The sequence below is a fragment of the Dendrobates tinctorius genome, unplaced genomic scaffold (assembly GCF_039654945.1).
Source record: "Dendrobates tinctorius isolate UK_male_01 unplaced genomic scaffold, ASM3965494v1 ptg000008l, whole genome shotgun sequence".
NCBI classification, from domain to species: Eukaryota; Metazoa; Chordata; class Amphibia; order Anura; family Dendrobatidae; genus Dendrobates; species Dendrobates tinctorius.
Window position 1 is genome coordinate 1,832,947 of NW_027361676.1, and position 19,466 is coordinate 1,852,412.

Genomic DNA, 19,466 nt, shown 5'->3' on the forward strand with positions numbered 1-19,466 from the left:
GCTGACATTTATTGTGTTTGACAACCATTACTCCTGGAATTAATATTACTTATTAATATTGTTGCTGGATCACAACACAACCTCTTTATTATGGAGAGATGCAGTCAAAATATGATTTACATATTTTTCACTGACATTACAAGGTTTCTCAATTAGGAATGTAATGTTGCAGAGGTAGTTTTTTTTAGTTGTACTCCATAGTTATGTATACTTACTGATATATTTGAAAAATCATTCAATACGTATTAAGCAGTAATTACAGAAAAAAACTTTTTTCCATGCAAGAATTTCTTAATCTCTCATAGTCTGCAGTGTAAAGAAAGTGAAGGAGAACTTTTAAAACATCTGCATTATTATGGATGTGATCATTACATCAGGATAAAAAATAATTAGGCCGTGTAAGATGTTTAAAAACTGGTGCAAAAGAAAAAGTGGAATAATTACCAGTAATAATTACATCACACCTTTTAAGTGTTCAATGGAAATTAAAAACTTGAAGGGTGTATTTGTGTATATATATATATATATATATATATATACATATAATTCTTCAATTAGAAACATTGAAAACATCCCCTTATTCTATTAAAGTGGTGGGAAGAAAAACTTTTAAAATAAACTACGGTATATGGACCAACTATTTTCAAAAGAATAAGTGGGTGAAATAAAAAGAAAAACTTTAAGTCACAAGTTTTATAAGGGTGTTACAGATTCTTCCTTAGTAACCATTTGCTCTCTTACATCCGAGATATTTAAAGCCGCTTCAGCTCTTTCTCCATCTCTACAAGATTTTGATGAATCATCTTCGATAGGAACCAAGCTGGCTGCAAAAACACATGATAAATAATTATTAGTATAGTTAAATATTTCAAACATGGCTGTCAAAGCTTTACATTTCACATAAAATCACAGATCAAGAAAATTCTCAGCTGGATGAAAATGAATTAATTTAACTGCAAAAACTGTACCACCTACTGTAGCGTATGTAGCTTTCAGAAACCAGCAAGCCTTTTTATAACCATGTGAAATGTTTATAAATACTGGGACTAAAATGCAGTTTTTCAAAGAGCAATAAATGGACACTCAATAGGTAGAGATGAGCGGATCTTTTTACTCAACCCTGTTCCATGATCCAGGTCTGTACTATCTGGCTGTGGACAGGAGCAGCATTAATTTCAGGAGCTTCCAGGTTCCCCCAGTGTGGTATTTAATTTGTTGGCCTGATGTGGCGCCATCCGTGCAGTGTCTGATGCACATGTGACATCTTGCTAGCCTGGCTAATCATATGCAGAATCTGGGATTCTGGAGCGCAAGGAAATTCATGCAGCTCCGGTCCGCGGCCAGTGAGCACTGACCCGGAATCTGGACAGGGGTGGCACAAAGCGATCTGGTCGTCTCTACTAATATTGAGTAAAAGTTATCATTAAGTTATATCTTATTAACACATTGCTATAACTGCTAAGATTAAGACAAAGCTCCAGGTTTATGTGGACCCATGGATATATCGAAATTGTGCCCCTCCTTACTCAGCCCTAAGAAACTTATTTTAAAGAAGCAATCCTATGAAAATTTTTATCCTCTTAATTTATTGCAGTCATCATATTGATAACCCCGGCCTGATAGAGGCAAAACGTCAGCTTGGCATGCAAAAAATAGACCCGCACCCTCAAATAATGGAGACATTACGGGTCTCAGAAAATGGCAACTTTTTTTTTCTTACAAACTTTGGATTTTTTTCACTTAAATAAAAAAGAACCTAAACATGTTTGGTATCTGCGAACTCACAATGACCTGGAGAATCATAATGGCAGGTCAGTTTTAGCATTTAGAGAACATAGCAGATAAAAAACAATTCTTGGAATTACACTTCTTAGCAATTTCACCGCCTTGGGAATTTTTTTCCTGTTTTCCACTACACTATATGGTAAAATTAGTGGTGTCATTTAGATACAACTCATCTTGCAAAAAAAAAACAAGCCCTCATTACGACCATATTGATGGAAAAATAAAAAAGTTATACCTCTGGGAAGAAGAGGAGCAAAAAATGAAAATGTAAAAACAAAAAATCGCAAGGTGAAGGGGTTAAAGTCAATTTTCATCCAATAATATATTTTTGAATAAATGCACTGCAGCATTGCAGCCTCAGACATGTAAAGTTTTTACTCTGACCTCTTTTGGTTATGAGCATAGAAAGGAAAAATTGAGATTGAAAAACATTAGTGTAGTCCGTTGAGGATTCTGTTAGAAGGCTTTATCTTGTTGAATTATACGCTGCTAAGTAAAGCGAGAGCTATTACTTTTAAACATCATCACAAGCGCTGATTACATTATGTTACATATATAAGCAGATCCTGCAGGCTACTATTCCATTAGATATATAAGCTAGGCATTGTCACAATCTAAACACATCTACTTTAACCCAGTCTAGGCAACTGAAATATAGAATACAATGTTGCTAAAAATGTTTTAAATATATGTTTACATCAATTTAAATCAAGGTAATGAGATTGCTATGCTGAAGCCCAAGGCAAAGTATCTTTTCCAGGGACTACTTAGTATTCCAAAATTATAATTTACTTCATCCCTTTGAACAGCTTATAGTATAATTTCACTATATATAGAAGTGGAAAAGCTATACTAGTGGCAGAAGTTGGCTGCTTGACCTCTATTTCTTTCATATATAATCATCGAAGGGGTCATCTTAGAATGGCCATCCTCATGTCTTACATGATACCCCCCTTTTTGACTTACAGTGGAAGGCCAATAAATGAGCGTGCCTTTTGCATTTGTGCACCAGACACACTAATTTTATGATATGGACAGCCATCAAGTTAATTGGCCAGGATGTAGCACTACATTTCTGTAATATCAATGTATGAATACCCTCCTGCAACGATTACCAGGCGGTGCGGCGTAAATACTGCAGTTGCCAGTGGGAAGCACAAGCGTGGTTCAGTTAAACCTTAGGACTCCTGGGACTTGTGTCCTTTCAGCCTGTCCTGTTTTCTTCTGGCAGCTCATTAGTTAGTTGCGATCATTTTTCTTCTGGATGTTATGTTGGGGCTCCTTCCTATTTATGTCTCCAGCAGTCAGTCCATGGCTGCCAGTTACAGCTTTGCTAGTCTGGTTCTCAGTGATCTTCAGTATTGTTAGTTTACCGCCTGTTATTCACCTTGACCCGTGTAGTGACTAGCTCCCTGCTTGTCTGTCTTGGTTTAACTTGGCTTACTGACCACTGTTTTCTAGCCAGCTTCCCTGGCTAATGAATGTGCTGTCTATGTCACAATGACTAGATATGGCTTCTCCTGGGGAAAACAGAAGATCCATCTGATCTATTGGGGTTAGTCACATTTGGCCCAACAATCAGTCACTTTAACTTTTTGTTAAAAATTGGGTTGTTTTCATGTGGCAACCCACTTAGAGTACAACTTTACTTTTCATCAAAATTCTTTTTATTAAAGTAAGCACAGTCAACAACAAAATAGTGGTGAAACACAGGAAATAAGCTCAATGTTGTTGTGAACATTGATCAACACACATAAAGAGCAATATAATGAAATGAAAATCTTGCAGGCCTAAGGTGGATAGCACAGTTATGCTGGCAAAATACTGGATTATGAATACGGTATTTTTTTTCTAGCATTTCTACTGTAGGATTCTCTGTAGGACAAATACTGTTTAACAAAATAAAAAATGCTGTGAAAAATACAATAAAAAAATGCTTTGAGTCTGTGACGTGCAAAACACAATTTAAACTCATCACGTAGTCATAAAGGGAACTTAGCCTCTATAATAATCACACATACAAATCTATACCAGAGGTATAAAGAAACATTCTTTATTCCCATATGCTAATTAGGATGCTAGGTGCACCATTGGCGTGGCTATTCAGCTTCAACGCACCATTCTTCCCCATGAATTTGAATACCCCAGCCTCCCTTTCTGGAGATTGACAAGGGTAAGCTTGGAGGAAGCAAGAACTGTTTCTGGAGAAAGTTGGTTTATGCTCTCGCAGATGGAGTTTCCAGATTCCAGTTTGTATGTACACAGCTCTCTCTCCTTTCTGATGCAGCGGCTCCACTAAGAGGGTGGCAGATAACAGCTTTCTCCTGAAACAGTGCTCTCTAAGGGAGTCAGCAATGTCAATCAAAAAGTGTTGCGCAGCCGCAGCTGAGAGTAGAGAACGGTCTGAGTGTATACTCCGAACTAGAAACCCAATCAGTGAGTGAGTTCCGTTTTCTGTTAAAACTGCACTGGCTCAGGGTAAGCCAGCACTGTCAGTCACTAGAGTGGCATAGCTGTGAGCGTGCATGCTGTGATCTAGGAACTCCAAGGGTACGTTTCCATGATGATCTTTTGGTTCGTTCTTGATGCTGCATCAAAAACTCATCATCTTACAGTTCTGGCCAAGTGGATGGGATTTATAGAAACCTCATGCACAGTGTGTTTCTTTTTAAAGCAACATAAACAGACCTGTGGAGCGTGTTTCAAATCCACAACATGTAAATTTCTCTTATGGGTACGCAGAGTCTTATGTGCAGATTTTCGCCATAGACTTGCATTAGATGCGGAAAATGTGCAGGTAAAAAATGCACATGCGTTTTTAGTGCATTTCCATGGTGGATACGCATCAAAAACACATTTAATCCAATCTAACTAAAGAGCAATAAAGTTTTGTCAAAGCAAAATACCAGTAAGTATGAAAAACAAAGTAGCTTTAATTAAAACATGACACAGCAACAAAAGGAAAAAACTGCAGTGTCAAAACAAAATCGTGATAAAGACGCACATAAAAATGTAATGAAAAAAGCAAGTAACTAATTTAAATAATAGGTGCAGAAATTCTGCAGTGTCAAAACCTCAACCAAAGCTCATCAAGGGAATGTAGCCCAACAGTGAGTGAGCAAAGACAACGGCCACAGCATGTGAAAGCAGCCTCCGTACACTTGGACACTTGGAACATTGATGATGAGTGCCATTACAGAATACCTAACAATTTTGACACATTTTGTAAACTAGCAATGGAATTACGGCTCCATTCGTGTTAAAGACTTGCAGGAATTTAGTGGAATGTATTGTAAGACAAACCTGATTTATCTGCCTTATGGCATATGGACATCATAGGGGGACTTTTTGCTCCATACCCTCCATAAAGCCAGACCTTGAGTAGACCTGGTCTACTTAAGCATTACATGGAAAGTCATTCATTTCACTGCCCAGCATGCAGAGCTTCATATTCCCTTGCATAATAACAGTCTGACAGATTCCTATGGTATACGTATTGCAAATCATAATAGGACAGATAGACAGATTTCCAAATCTAATGTAAAAGTTCTAGCAAATCAAACCTAACACCTAATAACTCATACAATTATCAGTACACAAACCTGTAAACTATAAGAAAGTTCCCAAAGGTAAAAATGGCTGCATCATGACCTGCATGTTCATCACCCGAACTAAAAAATCCAACTTTTAAATTCAGTATACTTGACAGTTGTTTGTGATCTAATATTCAAAGACAGAGCATTCCTTTTCTTCCACATCTGTCTAAGACAGCGAACTGCTCATCACAAAACATGACCTCAGCTTCTCTTCGGCTGGAGCTCTTACATTATTTTGTGAATCATTTCTTTAGAAATATAGGTTTTTACGACTTTGCTGGTGTCAGTCATAGGCATTAACTCTCACTTATATCATTTTGGGGGTGATTACCAACATAAACTAGAAGTCCTGCCCATATAAAATTAGTCTCAATGTTATCCCCAGCTAGAAAGTTAAGGTACATACATTTCATTACTTATATAATCCATTAATATATTACTAACAGACAATTTTGTATAATAACTAATATTTGCTAGAATTTCTATTACATCTACTGGTAACCAAATAAAGTGAAATAATTTCACAACTCCCGGACTATGCCACATGTGACACACATTTCATAAAACATTCAACAGCATTATAGTGTTCCACACATAATGGGTGAAATGGAAAATGTCAACCCACAGACAGAACTGACCGCAGCCACTCCATGTAAGAGGTCCCAAAAATGCTCTGATTCCTACCCTTTCACTCACATGCACAGATCAGGATCTTCCTTGCAGAGGCCAGACTACAGGCGGAAGAGGTATCAAACAGTCCGGTTCAAATCCAATACAGCACTCAAGGAGTTAATCAGAAGAATACACAGAAGACAGAGGGTCAATCCAATATAAAACACACCAGTAACAGAGAATACAATTCAATAACTGTCTAGGGAAGGATGTCACATGGAGATTTAAATCGTGAGACATGCGCTGTTAGGAATCTGAGGTCTGCCATACCTATGCAGAAACCCAGGTCCTCACATTTATCTCCGGAGGCTAAGTCCTTCGTGCCAGCTTCTGAGCATGCTCACAGGACGAGCTCCTATTGGAGTTCGGGAGTCAGGTGCTCAGGTCCTGCTCTGAATCCTATTGGTTCCTATTGGAGTTCTGGAGATTTCTGGCAGGTCCCGTATGCTATAAAAAGCGCGCATGGCTGTTCCGCCATGCGCTAGTATAGTCATACTTGCTGCTGTATGTTTGTTGATGGATGCATGGACTGGTGAATGACTAATTTGAAACCCCCATTCCTTGGTTATTACGAATGTGTGAGAGTTTGAGTTAGAGCCAGTACTAGCGCTAGCGTGCCTTTGCTCCAGCACTCAGCAGCTAGCGTCAGCATGCGCCTGCTTGACAGCGGCGTTTCTTCAGCGGCTTAGTTATCGCCGCGCTGCAGTTGCAGCACTAGGTGCGTTCACACGTGCAATGCCCTATTTTCCAGACGTCCACGGTAGGTCTAAACGGAGTTGGTGCCGTCAGCTAGGGACACTCCTGTGACCAGATACCACGTCTGTGTCGCTGAGCTCCTGTGACATTTAAACAGACTCAGCTTTATTGCACATGTGTATATGCTTGCAGCTCTGTGAGTGTAACAGAGCTTGTGTATGCTTTCAGCTGTGTGTGTAACAGAGCTTGTGTATGCTTGCAGCTCTGTGTGTGCAACAGAGCTTGTGTATGCTTGCAGCTCTGTGTGTGCAACAGAGCTTGTGTATGCTTGCAGCTCTGTGTGTGCAACAGAGCTTGTGTATGCTTGCAGCTCTGTGAGTGCAACAGAGCTTGCTCCAGCGTTATCTGTTCATGTGCTTTTCCTTGCAGCTCTATGAGTGCAACAGAGCTTGTTCAGTGCATCTGGGTGAAGTCTGAACCCTGTGCACTCTACCGCCAGATACCTTCTGCCACCACCTAGCAGCGGTCTTACCATCTACCGCACGGTGGACCCCGAGCGGTGAACGCACTTTATTTATAATTTTATTTAGTGCGTTCCACCACTCCTAACATGCGCTTCCATTGACCAACAGACTTATCCAGCCATTGATACATTGATGTGTCTCAGTAGTTGGCCAGTCATCAGGATCTAATTTACATATAAGAAGACATGCAAAAAGGGGATATAAAATCCCAACAGAACATTTTACAAGGCTTGACTGGGCAGCTCACCACCCAATAGGAGTGTAGACCATTCCCCTGAGACCTACTGTACCCTCTGCTCTGAGCATCACTAACAGCAACAGAGAGAAGGTATCTGACAATAGAAGAAAGTGACACTGGAGTGAATACAGGTGAGTTTGTCACTCTGGGTAGATCTTTCACTTAAAACACAAAAATCATTGTTTATTAAAAATCAGAGAAGTAGTCAAAGTTGAGTCTAAGCCCCAAAGCTGCACTTGGCATTCCGGTGACTCACAGAAACTAGAAACAACTTTAAATTGCTTATTCCACTAATTACTACTACTATCGGAAGTACTCTAACTTGCTTTCCTGTATTTCTAGAAATAAAGAAGCAGAGTGAGGGCCTCCTATTTCATTCTTTCTGTTGGACTCCTCAAAGTTTAGATCTTTATGACTCGAGATACTGATATTTTGCTGAAAGGGAAGTGACGCAAAAGCTCTTCTAATTAATGACTGGAGTAAGATTCGTGGTTAGGTTCAACACCATTTTTCAGACATGTGGGATTCAATAAGAGGTGTATGCCTAGGTAGTGAATCAGGCATGTCTGACTCCAGCAAGCCCCCTCACCAAGATCGGTATGAAGAACGCTGCTCGTGATGAATCAGGGTCAAAATCGGTGTAATTAAATGAAGTTTTGGTGACTGCTCTAACTTCTGATCTACTAACGTACACATTTTTTGTCACTGTGTACTGGTGACTAAAGTTGCACCAGCCATGCCTCTATGACTGAAAGCAGGAGGCTTTTTTTTTACATGATTGGATCTCTTTTATGGAATAATGCACGTTCAAATGTAAAATTGGATATGTCACACACGCAAACTTGGTCCCTCTCCCCCCAAAAAATTACACAGCTGTGTTGATATGGCAATTTCTAGTTACAGAAATAGAGGTTTACTGTAAAGTGGGTCAAGGTTCAAGATTTCAAAGACACAACCAATGCATTATTTCACACGTTACTATGACAAGTCCAAAGATACTGTAATTTAAGGTGAATTAGCCCTTTAAGAGAGAAAAACCTACAATGGCACAAATGCTTGTAGCGTACCATTATCATATAAGTAATTTGGAGCAGGTTTGGTTTATATGAATACATGTGTAAGATTCAATTCCCAGACTATTTTTAAATAACAAGAAACAACCTGATTTCATTGATTTTTGTATCAGAGGTTATATTTGCCTTGTTTGTTACTATAAGAACACTTTCACATCCTATTATTTGCAATTTTGATGCAAATCCCACAAATAAATATAATTGCCAAAAAGAATTGGAGAGAAAATCAATACCGATCTGTGCAGATGTGATGCCGCGAAATGAAGGCTTTGGAATGACTTTTAGATGCAATGCACAAACTAAGCCCTCATTTATATAACAGGTGCTAAGCTGGCTCAATAGAAATCTCCAATGGCAAGATGGTTTGTTGAAATACAATAAGATCTTCATAATAGCAATTCTATATACAGAATGCCACTAAATGGCTCATTGATCAGGGACAGAAGGGGTTTCAGTGAAACAGCACAAATTAAACTTGACAGTAAAACTTAACTTGAACTGAGACAACATCACGCAGCACTGAGATGTGCACATTGCCCTTGGTTTCTACAATTCAGAAGTCCTCGGATCGTAACTGCTCTTTTAATCACTGAATAGCAAAAAAGGCTTGATATATATCCAAACAATTTACAAAACGATAATGAATTGATGATAACAAAATATACATTTCATCTTTACATTTCATGGACGGTTATGCCATCTTCAGTGATAAGTTATTTCTTCATTTCAAATTGAAGCCATATAATATTCTTAAAGAGATCGTTCTATCATATGAAGGCACAGGGGGTTGCCAAGAAAATATTGATGGGTCGTCAAAATGAGATTGGTGGGGTTCCAACATCTGGTGCCCCTATTGATCAGCTCTAGTGGCCACCGGATATGAACATGTTGACCTGCTTAATTTGATTTGCAACGGTTGCAGCCAGCTATTCAAGACAACAGGAGCAGTGCTGTAGTACCCGGCAGCGGCAGCTCTGCATTAAATGGAGCTGCATTGAGTAGCACTGTTCAATATGTTTGCATTAATCGCTGGGGCTGTTTTCAGCTTATCTGTGGCGGCTTTGGATATCGAACTCCTACTGAATTATTTCAGCCAAAAATGCCCCTTAAGGCATTTCAATAGGATATGGCATGATTAAAAAAACTGAGATTTTAACTGGGTGACCTCCATCAATCCTAGAGGATGAGTGGAGGTTCTGGCAGTGTGACCTCCTGATAACAGAGAAACAATGAGAACAAGAACATGCACAAACCCCCCGCCTCCATTTAAAAAAAAATTTCCATTCTTCTATAAATATTCATAATTTAATGAAAAATCATTGAATACAATGAAAAGTTTTTCAAGTTCTAAATATGGTAAATATACTTTGTTTCAATTTTCACCATTTTCAAGATGTCTACTGTTGGCTAATGTGCTTGCATGTAAAAAGAATCTATCAGTACAGAAATGCCATTTTGCTACTGATGTAGAGTATTTAGTTATCTGAAGATTCCCTATGCTGCATACACTGACGGTATATAACAGTTGTTAGAGATGAGCGACTAAATTTGAGTGGATTCTATTCGAACTTTACAAAAATCTGCATTCGCCAAAATGTGGATTTTTTGGAATTTGCTTTCATGCAGACTCAGCAAAATGGTGACCACAGGCCGTCAGTTTTCTGTATTATAATGGGGTCCTAAAATTTTTAAAAAAATGTTATACTCACCTCATCACGTAACATGATGTCATGACGCTATCGACCTCCTGCTTGCTTTCACAGAAACCTCTCAGGCACCATGACACCCAGAATCTGACACAGTGTGAGAGAACTGAAGATTCCAAGGTAAGGATGGGGAATCAGCAGATGCGGTGAGGATCGGACACGTAGTGGTGAGGCCGAAGATGTGAGCGAAGAGTGTGTAGAACTTTTTAAATTTTTTTTATTTATTACATTTATTATGCTGTGAGGTGCCATCATAAAAGACATTAAATTTGTGAAGAACAACTTTTCCACAACTCAAATGCCCCAGGAAAACCAGCGTGAACAGGCGAATTTGAATTTTGCCTCATCTGCTGATCTCTAGTTGTTAGACATATTAGGTTTACAGCTTTCCGTTACAAAAATCACTAAACCTGGGGTCATGTTAGCATAAAGAATTCGTGAGAGATACGTTGCCAGTAACAGCATGCTGCGATTATTTTTTTCATTGAATAACACAGGTCAGAGCGCAATGCGTGATTTTCTCACATTGCACTCCTCCGTATTATAAGTCAGTGTGAGCAAGTCCTAGAACAGGACCTGTCACTTGGTCTAAATTGCCAGTTCTTGCTACTATTTTATTCCAGCTGCTCTCCAGAGTATGCAGTTTAATATTTTTTTCTTAAATCAGCCATACAATTCCATAGATATGAGCCTTTCATTTAGTACGCAAAATATGCTAATTTTATGGTCTTTACCAAGAGAGCATTGCTCACAGGGTGATAATGTAGATCAGCCTAAAGGAGAATCCTATGTCCTAGGTAAAGACCAAAAGACCATAAAACTTAATATTTTGGTCCTAAACAAGGCCCATAAACCTAGAATGGTGAATTTAAAAAACAAAAATAAACAATCAAAAAGCAGAAAAGAATTCTGAAGGGAACAGAGAAAAAACAGCAAAAAAGGGTCCACTTTTGAACTATATACGGTTCATAGAATCATAGAATCATAGAATCGTAGAGTTGGAAGGGACCTCCTGGGCCATCTGGTCCAACCCCCTGCTCAAAGCAGGATTCGCTAAATCATCCCAGTTAGATGTCTGTCCAGCCTCTGTTTGAAGACTTCCATTGAAGGAGAACTCACCACTTCTCGTGGCAGCCTGTTCCACTCATTGATCACTCTAACTGTCAAAAAGTTTTTTCTAATATCTAATCTGTGTCTCCTCCCATTCAGCTTCATCCCATTGCTTCTAGTCTTTCCTTGTGCAAATGAGAATAAAGTTGATCCTTCTACAATGTGACAGCCCTTTAGATATTTGTAGACAGCTATTAAGTCTCCTCTCAGTCTTCTCTTTTGCAAACTAAACATTCCCAAATCCTGCAACCTTTCCTCATAAGACAGGGTTTGCAGACCGGTCACCATTCTGGTCGCTCTTTTCTGAACTTGCTCCAGTTTGTTGATGTCTTTTTTAAAATGTGGTGCCCAAAATTGGACACAATATTCCAGATGAGGTCTGACCAAAGAGGAGTAGAGGGAAATAATTACTTCACGTGATCTAGACTGTATGCTTCTGTTAATACATCCTAGAATTGCATTTGCCTTTTTTGCTGCTGCATCACACTGTTGACTCATATTCAGTCTGTGATCTATTAGTATACCCAAGTCTTTTTCACATGTGCTGTCACTTAGCCCTATTCCTCCCATTCTATATATGCTTTTTTCATTTTTATTGCCCAGATGTAGTACTTTGCATTTCTCCCTGTTAAAAACCATTCTGTTAGTTGCTGCCCACTTCTCCAGTTTATTTAAATCTTTTTGAATCCTCTCTCTCTCTTCTCTAGCATTAGCTATCCCTCCTAGCTTTGTGTCATCAGCAAATTTAATCAGTTTACCCTCAATTCCTTCATCTAAATCGTTGATAAAGATGTTGAACAATACAGGGCCCAGGACAGAGCCCTGTGGTACCCCACTTGAGACATTCTTCCAACTGGATGTGCAGCCATTTACGACCACTCTTTGGGTCCGATCACTAAGCCAGTTATGAATCCACCTAACAGTTGCCTTGTCCATTCCATACTTAGTCATTTTTTCAATAAGGATTGTATGAGAGACTTTGTCAAATGCTTTGCTGAAGTCAAGATATACTATATCTACAGCATTTCCTTGATCCACCCAATCAGTAATACCATCATAGAAGGAAATTAAATTAGTCTGACATGACTTATTAGTTACAAACCCATGCTGACTCTGTTTAATCACTTCATTCTTATCCAGGTATTGACATACATGTTGTTTAATAATTTGTTCAAAGATCTTTCCTGGTATAGAAGTCAGACTCACCGGCCTATAGTTGCCTGGGTCCACCTTCTTCCCCTTTTTGAAGATAGGAACAACATTTGCTCTTCTCCAGTCTTCTGGCACTTCTCCTGTTCTCCAAGAATTTTCAAAGATTATGGAGAGGGGTTCAAAAATTTCTTCTGCTATCTCCTTCAGTACTCTGGGGTGTAATTCATCTGGACCTGGAGACTTGAATACATTTAGGTTAGCTAAGTGTTTCCTCACTATCTTTCTGTTTATAGATATCCTGGATTCTTCTATTCCCTTAATAGGACAGTGAATAACAGTTGATGTTACATTTTCTTTCTGAGAGAAAACAGATGCAAAATAGGAATTTAAAAGTTCAGCCTTCTCAACATCCTGTCTTACCATTTCATCATTTTCATCCTGTAAAAATCCTATAGCATCTTTGACTTTTCTTTTACTTTTGACATATCCCCAAAATCCTTTATTATTGCTTTTGACATCTCTTGCAAGCCTCAATTCATTTTCAGCTTTAGATAATCTGATTTGTGCCTTGCAGGTTCTGCAGACAGCATTATATTCTTCTTTAGATATGCCTCCTTCTTTCCATTTTATAAACATTTTTTGCTTCCTTTTTAGCATGTGCTTAAGTTCTGTGTTCATCCATCCTGGTTTCCTTAAATGCTTCCTATTCTTCCCTCTTTTCGGAATTGTTAACAACTGTGCTTTGAGAATTTCATTTTTCAAGATTTCCCATCCTTCCTGGACATTTTTGTCTTTAAGGATATCCAGCCATTGGATCCCTCCAATTCTCTTTCTGAATCCCTTAAAATCTGCCTTTCTGAAATCTAACCTTGACGTCTGAGTCTTCACAGGTCTTCCGCCTCTAGTTATCCAAAATTCTAAAATAGCATGGTCGCTACCTCCTAGGGTCCCAGCCACTTTTACCTCCTCAACCATTTCCTCCCTGTTTATAAGGATTAGATCCAAGGTAGCAGTTCCCCTTGTTTTCTCCTTTACCTTTTGGAAGATAAAGTTGTCAGCAAGAGAGGATAAGAATTTCCTTGACCTGTTAGTTTTGCCTGAGAGAGATTCCCAACAAATGTCTGGATAGTTGAAATCTCCCATGACAACTATGTCATATTTTTTGGAGAACTTGGCCATTTGATGCATAAAGAGTTCATCCATATCTTCAGCTTGCACAGGAGGCCTGTAGTAAATGCCTACAATGGTGTCCTTTCCATTGTTCTGTCCTTGTATTCTTACCCAAACAGTTTCCACAGAACTCCCAGTCTCTGAAGCTTCAATCTCTGTGCAGATATACGCATTTCTAACATACAATGCGACACCCCCTCCTCGTTTATCAAGTCTGTTTCTTGCAAATAAGTTGTATCCTTCTAGTCTTGTATTCCAATCATGTGTATTGTCCCACCAAGTTTCAGTGATTCCAATGACATCATATTTCTTTTCCTGTGTTAGTAGTTCCAATTCTCCTTGTTTGTTGCCCATGCTTTGTGCATTAGTATAGAAACATTTTAGTTTGTGATTGATTTCTCTTTCTCCAATATTTTTATTAATTAGATTCTTTCGTCTTTGTTCTTCCTTTCCACTTCTATTAGCAGAGTTCTCAGTAGCATTTGTCAGGTGTATGGCTTTTTCTGGTCTTTTGCTTCCCTTCCCATGTTGTTCTAGTTTAAAGCTCTCCTTACAGTTTAAGACTAATCTAAAATAAGCCGATATGACCTTAGAAATCAGAATGGCGTGTTATAAGCCCAGAAGTCACATTCTGATGGGGTAATTATGACATCCACAAATATCTTTCTATCCTTATGGTTATCCCCTGCATGATTGACAATTTTTCATTGTAGCAATTCTGCATTTAACAGGAAAATATATTTACAAATTAGGTAAATCACAGTTTCTCTCATGTTCTGAAGTTGTTTTTCTTGCCTTTGTTATTCTAATTTCATTTCAGCAACTCGAAGAATAAAACTCCTGGATTGGGCTAACTAAAGAAATATGTAAAAACAATAAAAGGCTCTCAAGCAGCAGGACATCTTGTATTGAAAAAACTTGCATGTAACATTACAAACAGCACACTATAATTCTGTATCTACATTTGAATAAACAATGTACAAAAGAACGAACTGAGAAAGTCTTAGTTCTTATATACAGTATATGTTAGTGCTACAAGCAATGGGCTTGATCTTTATGTCAAGAAAAAAGCAATATCTTTAGGCCTGTTTCACACATCCATTTTTAGCTCAGTTGAAATCCGTCAAAATGGCGGAAAACGGATCAGTTGGCGGATTGAAACAAACGGGTGTTACCGGACCGTTATTTTGATGGATCCGGATAAGGCAGAAATTTAAAGGAAACCGTGCCTGGAAAAGGAGAGAGAGAGAGAGAGAGAGAGAGAGAGAGAGAGATTTTTTGAGCCGCCAGAACCGAGTTCAGGGTTAAATTTCCGGCTGAGTCAATTCCTCCAGGCATGCGCACTGTAAAATGCGGATCCGGCCGGCCAAAAAAAGTTTCATTGTCCGTCCGGGCAAGTCGACGGACGCCAAAATTTTGGCGGATCCGTATAAAAACGGATCCAACGGATAACCATCTGTCAAGATCTGCCGGTAATGCAACTCAATGGGAAAAAAAACGGATCCGCCAAGAAAAATGACGGATCCGTTTTTTTAGCAAAACGGCGGATTTTGACTGATGGTGACAGACGGATGTGTGAAAGAGGCCTTATGAATGAAAGAAGAACAAGATTCAGCTGAAAACTTTACACATTCATGTTTCTGTGAATGTTATACAATTATATGGGCAGAAAATAAAAATGTGTTTATCAAATTTTATGATAAGTAGGAAGTAGGCATTAGATGAAGGCAAAATACCCTCCACTTTGCTGAGCATATTATAGAGTCATCCTTTTTGGCAATTTTGGGAAATAGTCCAGTTATTATTACTTATACAATCACTTGAGTTGACAGGTCACAGATCAGACACTCATCTTCTGCTACTGTGAACCTTCCTAGATCTACCTATTACTTATTTATACTATGCCAACATACTGTGATGCCTTGTCTAGAAATGTATTCATTTACAATTTCTCACATAAACACAGAATGCATTGTGGTCAGCCTGATTCTGAATTACAGGAAGACACATCATAAGAACTCATCACCTAAAAGAAAAATCATTGGTAAATATAAATCTGTAAAGGGTTTGTTCAGCTTAATTTTTATTTTGGGCTCCAAAGGCTTCATGCAAATAAAAATAAAGTTAGCAGTACTCACCCTCTGCACTCCAGTGCCATCTCATTGCTGCTGCTGGTTCCTGTGTTTGCTGACTGCTGCAGCCAATCACTGCCACCAGACTACTGAACAAAATGATTGTCTGCAGTAGTCATAGGATGTTGATAATATGTCACTGCTTGAGCTATATCAACAAAGACCGTAGAGCCTGTGCTAGGGTGGCAGGTGGTGAATATTTGTATTTATTTTGCAAACAGGAAGCCTTAAGAGTAAAAAAAAAGTTAAAGTGAACCTGTCAGCAGGATTCTGCTAAGTAAACTACAGGAATGGTCAGGTTAGCAGTGTTAAACTGATTAAAATGATACCTGGGGTGAAGAAATCCATCTTGTGGTTCCTGTGTAATCAGTTAGAAATTTTCAGTTTATGATATGCCCGTGCTCCGGAGTGGGACTGTAGGCAGAGTCTTATCTTCCTGCTCTAAGCCAGAAAAACCAAGGAAAGACTTGCCCACAGGCCGCCCTGAAGCACAAACATTTTCCACATTATTAAGACAGAGAGAAACAGACTGTTTGTGCTTCGTGGCGGCCTGTGGGCAGGTCCCCTTTTGGTTTCTCATGCTTTTAGCAGGAAGATAAGATTCTGCCTACAGGCACACCCTGAAGCATGAGCATCTCATTAACTGAAAACTTCTAACATTGATTACACAAGAAATTCAAGATGGATGTCTTCACTCCAGGTATCATTTAATCAGTTTAACACTGCCAACCTAACAATGCCTGTAGTTTACTTAGCAAAATCCTGCTAACGGGTTCACTTTAAAGGCCCCGTCACACTAAGCGATATCACTAGCAATATTGCTGTAACGTCACTGGTTTTGTGACGCAGCAGCGATATCGCTAGCAATATCGCTATGTGTGATACTTACCTCCGACCGGCTCCCCCGCTGATTATCACTGATTGCGTGAGAACGTCCTGGGCCGTTTCTCATCATCAGCTTCCTGCTGGGCTTCCTGTGGCGCTGAGCGATGCGTGGACGCGGGCGGGAGGACGTCAGGATCATCTCGTCTGACAGGTAAGTAGCGACCCCCGACCGCTGCTATGTCGCTGGTGAGATCTGCCTGTGTGGCAGCTCACTAGCGACCACTTAGCGATGCACCAGCGATCCATATCGTTGTCGGGATCGCTTGTGCATCGCTAAGTGTGACAGTACCTTAAGATTAACAATCCCCATAAATTAATCTCTTCTGTCAAGGTGCTATAAATTCCCTTTATTCGTTACTAAGTTATATGTACAGTTGTGAGGAAAAGTGTTTGCCCCTTCCTGATTTCCTATTTTATGCATGTTTGTCACACTTAAATTTTCAGATCAAACAAATTTAAAAATTAGACAAAAATAACAAGTAAACACACAATTCAGTTTTTAAATGAAGGTCTTTATTATTAAGGGAAAAAGAAATCCAAAACTTCAGGGCCCAGTGTGAAAAAGTGATTGCCCCCTAAACTTAATAACTGGCTGGGCCAACCTTAGCAGCAACAACTGCAATAAGGCATTTGCGATAACTGGCCATGAATCTTTTACAACACTCTGGAGGAATTTTGTCCCACTCATCTTTGCAGAATTGTTGTAATTCATCCACATTGGAGGGTTTCCGAGGACTAACCACCTTTTTAAGGTTATGCCACAGCATCTCAATTGGATTAAGGTCAGAACTTTGACTAGGTCACTCCAAAGTCTTAATTTGATTCTTACTAGTATTTGGCTTTTACAAAACTTTGCTGACACAGTAATTTGCAGATTATATGTGATTTTCATACTGAACATACACTCACTGGCCACTTTATTAGGTACACCTGTCCAACTGTGTGTTAAGACTTAATTTCTAATCAGCCAATCACATGGCGGCAACTCAGTGCATTTAGGCATGTAGACATGGTCAAGACAATCTCCTGCAGTTCAAACCGAGCATCAGTATGGGGAAGAAAGGTGATTTGAGTGCCTTTGAACGTGGCATGATTGTTGGTGCCAGAAGGGCTGGTCTGAGAATTTCAGAAACTGCTGATCTACTGGGATTTTCACACACAACCATCTCTAGGGTTTACAGAGAATGGTCCGAAAAAGAAAAAAAATCCAGTGAGCGGCAGTTCTGTGGCCGGAAATGCCATGTTGATGCCAGAGGTCAGAGGAGAATGGGCAGACTGGTTCGAGCTGATAGAAAGGCAACAGTGACTCAAATTGCCACCCGTTACAACCAAGGTAGGCAGAAGAGCATCTCTGAACGCACAGTGCGTCGAACTTTGAGGCAGATGGGCTACAGCAGCAGAAGACCACACTGGGTACCACTCCTCTCAGCTAAGAACAGGAAACTGAGGCTACAATTTGCACAAGCTCATCGAAAATGGACAGTAGAAGATTGGAAAAACGTTGCCTGGTCTGATGAGTCTCGATTTCTGCTGCGACATTCGGATGGTAGGGTCAGAATTTGGCATAAACAACATGAAAGCATGGATCCATCCTGCCTTGTATCAACGGTTCAGGCTGGTGGTGGTGGTGTCATGGTGTGGGGAATTTTTTCTGGGCACTCTTTGGGCCCCTTGGTACCAATTGAGCATCGTTGCAACGCCACAGCCTACCTGAGTATTGTTGCTGACCATGTCCATCCCTTTATGACCACAATGTACCCAACATCTGATGGCTACTTTCAGCAGGATAATGCGCCATGTCATAAAGCTCGAATCATCTCAGATTGGTTTCTTGAACATGACAATGAGTTTACTGTACTCAAATGGCCTCCTCAGTCACCAGATCTCAATCCAATAGAGCATCTTTGGGATGTGGTGGAACGGGAGATTCGCATCAGGGATGTGCAGCCGACAAATCTGCGCCAACTGTGTGATGCCATCATGTCAATATGGTCCAAAATCTCTGAGGAATGCTTCCAGCACCTTGTTGAATCTCTGCCACGAAGATTTGAGGCAGTTCTGAAGGCAAAAGGGGGTCCAACCCCTTACTAGCATGGTGTACCTAATAAAGTGGCCAGTGAGTGTATATGGCCCTTGGACCAAAAAGCTTGTGCACCACTGCTCTAAAAGGATTTGCCACATAATTTAGGATAAGGAACCAGAAACTCAATTTGCGCACACATGTTTCTGAGTGTTTGCCTCTCATCAGTGCTTTGCAGCGATACTGCCTCTGGAATTTTTTATTTACATATGAAAAAACTGGAAAAACTGGACATTTTATGAGGATCTCTCCTTCATGCTAGAATTTTGTCTTTTTATAGACTAGTTCAGACTATTTGAGTCTTGGATGTTCATGCACCGGAGTTTCTTGTGCACAGAGACTAAGTGGTGAACTGACTACTTGTTTTGTTTGTAATAAAAACTACAGCTCACCAGGTAAAAAAAAAAACAATCCTTCACACACCTCTATCAATGGTAAAATAAAAAACTAGCAAACCACAGGAAATGGCAACTGAAACTGACTTTTTAAAAATCATTAAAATCAAAATTTACACATTTGGTATTAAGGTAAGTCATACAAACCTGCAAAATCAAGTTACAAGATGATTTTTACTACACAGTGAATGTTGACGAGATAGTGGCAGAACTGCAGATTTGCTACCATTTTACCTAATTTTTTTGTACATC

At 39.5% G+C, this 19,466-nt stretch overlaps 1 protein-coding gene across 1 annotated transcript in view; it reads right to left on the reverse strand.

Annotated features, from left to right (window-relative positions):
* Positions 1-591: 591 nt before the first annotated feature.
* TTC29 (tetratricopeptide repeat domain 29) overlaps positions 592-19,466 on the reverse strand; it is a 454,195-nt gene continuing 435,320 nt past the window's right edge. Inside the window, exon 11 of the mRNA XM_073576236.1 lies at positions 592-824. Within this exon, the coding sequence (XP_073432337.1) occupies positions 694-824 (131 nt within the window). The 3' untranslated portion in view covers positions 592-693. The remainder of the gene's footprint in view (positions 825-19,466) is intronic.